Consider the following 4,528-nt stretch of genomic DNA (forward strand, 5'->3'; position numbering starts at 1 on the left):
TTTAAATCACGAGTCATGGATGCATCCTCATAAAGATGGAACGCCAAGCCACACAACGGTGCGTTTCACTTTGATCGTATGCCCTCTCTCCTAAGTCATAGTTCTTCATAAATCTATCTCATTATTGCCCCAATAAGATACAAATACGACTAGCAACGACTGGCTCAAAATAGTGGTGAAATAAGAGAGTTCGGTTTCAGCAAATGCCGACCATTCCCACTTTCATGGAAAATTTTCTTAAAACTGTTCATGGTAACATCATTCTGGGATTTTAATGATTTTTTGTCTCTTCCTTCCGACATAAGAAGTAAAAAATTGGAGGAGATTACGAAGTTTATGTTCTAATCAGTCTCCCATTACTAATTAATGTAGATGATGAATTTGAGAAATTGCATCTGAAATGATCCTCTCAAGTTGTTAAGACTTTTCCTTCAAGCCTACTCTGATACTGGTATTTGATCTAATTTTCATCTCACTCAAAACAACATTCATTTCAAGAAAGAAGAAATCAAGACCAGACCAGGAGCGCCAATCAAGTAACAGTCAGCGGAGAAAGACTGGTGAAAGACAAAAATCCATTTACTTCGAAGAAACCTTCACAGTTCCAGAGAACTCAGACATCCATAAGACGAGTGGAAGACTTGAGGGTGGACTTCTTACCGTGGTGGTGCCAAATCACGCTATAACTGCGGTGGAGAAGGAAGATACTGATCGCCATGAACAAGACTTGAACAAAGAAAGCCACGACGAAGCCCACAAGCCAACTGAGAACGAAGTGAGGGGGAAAATCTAGCAGAGAATTTTGCTACAGTGACGAGATCATCAAAAGATGGGGAGAAGAGAGAAGCATCTTCAGGAGTGCAATAAAAATGATTAACAGGAACAACGGGATTGTCATTACATCTGTTTTAGCATTCTCTCTTGGGGTCTGGGTATCGGTAATTCAATTTGGGCGGCCATGAGAAAGGACTTGAATGATTTACTATCGTGAAATATCTCAGATCTAGCCACAGTAAGAGCATCCTCGAGAACAAGAAATGAGGACATTCATTCAGTTGCCTTGTTTAGTGTCACTTTCAGTGGCAAGCTAGATCTTTCATTGGAGAATGGCGAAAACAAGTCTATCCAGTCTCATCTTCCCCAGCCAAATTTTAAGAAGAAAAGAGTTTCAAGAAAGCAAACGCACTCAATGAACAGAGGCGATTACGACGGCACGGCAGCAGGAGCAAAATCATAGCACAGAGAATAATTACACGCACAAACTAAGTCGTTCATATCTTTTCTTACGCCATAAGACACAGTCTGGACACACTATAAACCACTATGTTAAGACTCTTCAGAGGAAAAATTTCTTCCTCACGAGTGATGAAGTAATAAAAGACATACTAAGTCTAGTTTGAACGCTAAGAAACAATCACTAGCTTGTTGAAGCTCGAAGAAGACCATCACGGATCTGGGTGCCCACATCACGAATTCCACCAGGACCATGGGGAATGAGTATGACGGAAGATTTCGATGTTGCACCTATTCCTTGATGGAGTCCAGGTACTGAGTTGTGAGAGCCATGTCCATGATGTCCTTTACTGTTGTTCCTGGGACGCTCTCGGAGAAGCCAATCACACCATTTCTTAAAGCATCCACAACGGCCTGATGCTGATTTGCAGTACCCATCCCAGAAAGGATTGCTGCAACCACGGTCCAAAACAAAAATAGAACTTTCAGTAAACTCAAATATGATCTCCGATCAAAATATACTTTGAAGTAGATTTTAAGCACCAAATAAAGTCTAATTTCTCATCTGATGCAGATGAAATGACGTTACAAAAGTTGAGCATTATGCGAATCACTTTTTTTGTCCTCCATAAACATGAGATTTACCATAGCTTTTAGCTACCATAAGTAGTGCAATTAGAATAAGTGCGCAAGCGCTACATTCAAAATAGCATATATTGTGTATTCGATTGCCACGGACCGTGTCTACAATGAAGTACGCTGAGTTTAAATTTAAACCTTTAACATATGACCTCTTAGAGCAGCAAATGACACAATGTCATTTATCACTAACCATTTAAAAATTTTACCATATTGAGCAATTAGCTAGAATCAATTGGCAATTGAAATTTCAAGGTACCAGCATTCAATTCACTGATAGCTTGCTTAGCACGCTCGTCCGGTATAATGTTGATGATCAACGTTTTTACAATCTCACATCCATTGGCCAACATAACCTGCAAAATTCATACAATTCCAATTCAGATTATCACTCATAATAATATCAACAAGTTTAGAGTGGACAACCTGTGCGAGTTCATCTTCAACAGCTTCGGAAATTTCATTCATTTTCTCAAAAGCCTCATCCAAGTCCATCTTTCCAATACTAGCTACGATCGCTGGAATGATTGCGACAAAAAAATCAGGGATGCAATAAGTTGGTGCCTACTTGAAATGTCAATTGAAGTACTAAAGTATGTTACTTGCACATGAAAATTGTATGAATTTGTTCCAGTACTAGATAAAGCACATTTGGAGCATACCACCAATCACATAGGCCCGAATCTGATTTATCGGGTTGCTGAGTTTGTAAATTGCATCTTCTGGTTTGTCTGCAACGACTCGGTATTGCACAGATGCAATAACAGTAACAAACACATTGCCCTGTGAGAAAAATATCACGTCATTACACATTCAAAGCATTTACATGTCAATTTGTAAATGGTGACAAGCTATCATATCATGTCACTCAAACGAGAAAAGAAAATTGACAAATTCGTTAACATTCAACTCTAAATTTGCAAATTATTTGAAATACATTTTTATTTCCCACCGAAATGATCACTAGCGCATTTGTGTACTATAGCAAAACATTCTAGCATGAATTATAAATGTCGATGGAAGATTGCACAATGAAAACAGAAAAACTCTGTAAGGCAAATTCATGGGATTGAGCAAACCTTGGTCTTCGTCTCGCATTTCACATCCAACTGATACGATCGGAGTGAGAGATGACCAGCAATCTTATACCCAAGAATACGAGGAACGAAGTGGCACCCGGGTTGTAGTACTTCATCGAACTTGCCAAATCTCTCCTTGACTGCCACCGTAGACCGATTAACTTGAATGCAGCAACACCTGTTACCCATATTATTTGTCCGGATAAACAAAAGGCACATAAGATGTCAAGAAGAAAAAATAAACAGTAATGCATGGATTAATCAGGAGTATTGTGATTTTCTTAGAAAGATTCATATTTTCTTTAATTCATGGCTGAAACCATGATTTTACTATAACGGATACTTGATTTTACTTTTTTTCTTTCCAAAGCATTCCTCACGAATAGCTTCTGCTTTCATTTTTTGAATTGCATTTACCTTCACTTAACCAAACCTTGCCCTGAACTGATTATAAACAGAATAAAAAATCTAGTTGTTCGGTTTGATTTGGTTCGATTAGGTTCAGTTTTCAGTTATTTCGATTTTTAATTTATTTTTCCTCTTTTAATGAAAACAGCAAGAACAGACGTGAAGACACGCCTTTTTCAGCCTCCCCACAATAAACCACAAGAGGACACCTTCACTCACACACTTGTTTCCCATAATACCCCCATCCTCCTCCCCAGTCTCTCTGTCTCTTCTGTCTCTTCTTCGTCCTCCAGCATGACCCCTGCCCTCAGAACATCGTCTTCCACTTTGTCGCCGCTGCCCCGACCTCCGCCGTACCATCGCCTCCACCTTCCTCTGCCTCACGCCTCTACCACTTCAACGCCGAGCTCGTCCGCGGCAAGATCACCTACTCCATCCGCCGCGCCCCAGACCAGCCCCTCAACTACGTCCGGATGTAGCTCGCCGACCTCTTCCCCACCTCCGTCCGGCCACGCGGCGGCGAGGCGACCTCCGCGACCTCCTACCCGACTCTCGACGGCCAGATAGGCTAGGGCTCGCGGCCATCGCACTGGGCCTTCCCCGGCGACCGCGAGGCTCCCGACCTCTCGCCCGCGGCCGGCGGGGGTCGGCCCTCAGCTAGTGCCAGCAGCTCTGCCGGCCTCAGCCACCAAAAAGGTCAAAAAAAAAGAAAAAAGTATTGAAAAGAAAGAAAAAAGGACATATAAATAAATAAACAAAAAAAAAATTCAGTTCGGTTCAGTAAAGAAATGAATCCAAATGAACCGAACCAAAACAACGAAATGGTTATTTTTCAACAAACCGAAAAAACTAACAGAACTGAATCAAAATTCATAAATTTTTGGTTCACGGTTAATAGTTCAGTTCATATTTGACATGCCTAATGCAAACATACCTCAACATTTCTTTCCGCAAACATTCAACCATCGTAAAGGGGGAGTAAGTGAAGACGAACCTGTAGTGCGAAGGGAGTTTTTCAGTTTGGGGAAGAATGGACGACTCTGTCTTCTCCGGCGAGAACCACTTCCGGGTCGTCGAGATGGATCGAGAGAGATGAGCTGGAGAGGAGTTCGCAAGTTGAAATTGCAACTTCTGCTGCACCGAGCCAATGAAAATTCCTCATCTAGTCC

The 4,528-nt window shown here is 41.3% G+C and overlaps 1 protein-coding gene across 1 annotated transcript; it reads right to left on the reverse strand.

The window, feature by feature from the left end:
* Nucleotides 1-1,524: 1,524 nt before the first annotated feature.
* Nucleotides 1,525-3,140, reverse strand: LOC115751645 (hypersensitive-induced reaction 1 protein-like). The gene is made up of 5 exons (XM_030689594.2): nucleotides 2,952-3,140; nucleotides 2,535-2,655; nucleotides 2,299-2,390; nucleotides 2,132-2,228; nucleotides 1,525-1,793 (listed from the first exon to the last, which is right to left on the reverse strand). Exons 1-5 carry the CDS (start codon nucleotides 3,138-3,140, stop codon nucleotides 1,525-1,527), a joined length of 768 nt encoding a protein of 255 aa, XP_030545454.2.
* Nucleotides 3,141-4,528: the final 1,388 nt, after the last annotated feature.

Source organism: Rhodamnia argentea, chromosome 2, assembly GCF_020921035.1.
Source record: "Rhodamnia argentea isolate NSW1041297 chromosome 2, ASM2092103v1, whole genome shotgun sequence".
NCBI classification, from domain to species: Eukaryota; Viridiplantae; Streptophyta; class Magnoliopsida; order Myrtales; family Myrtaceae; genus Rhodamnia; species Rhodamnia argentea.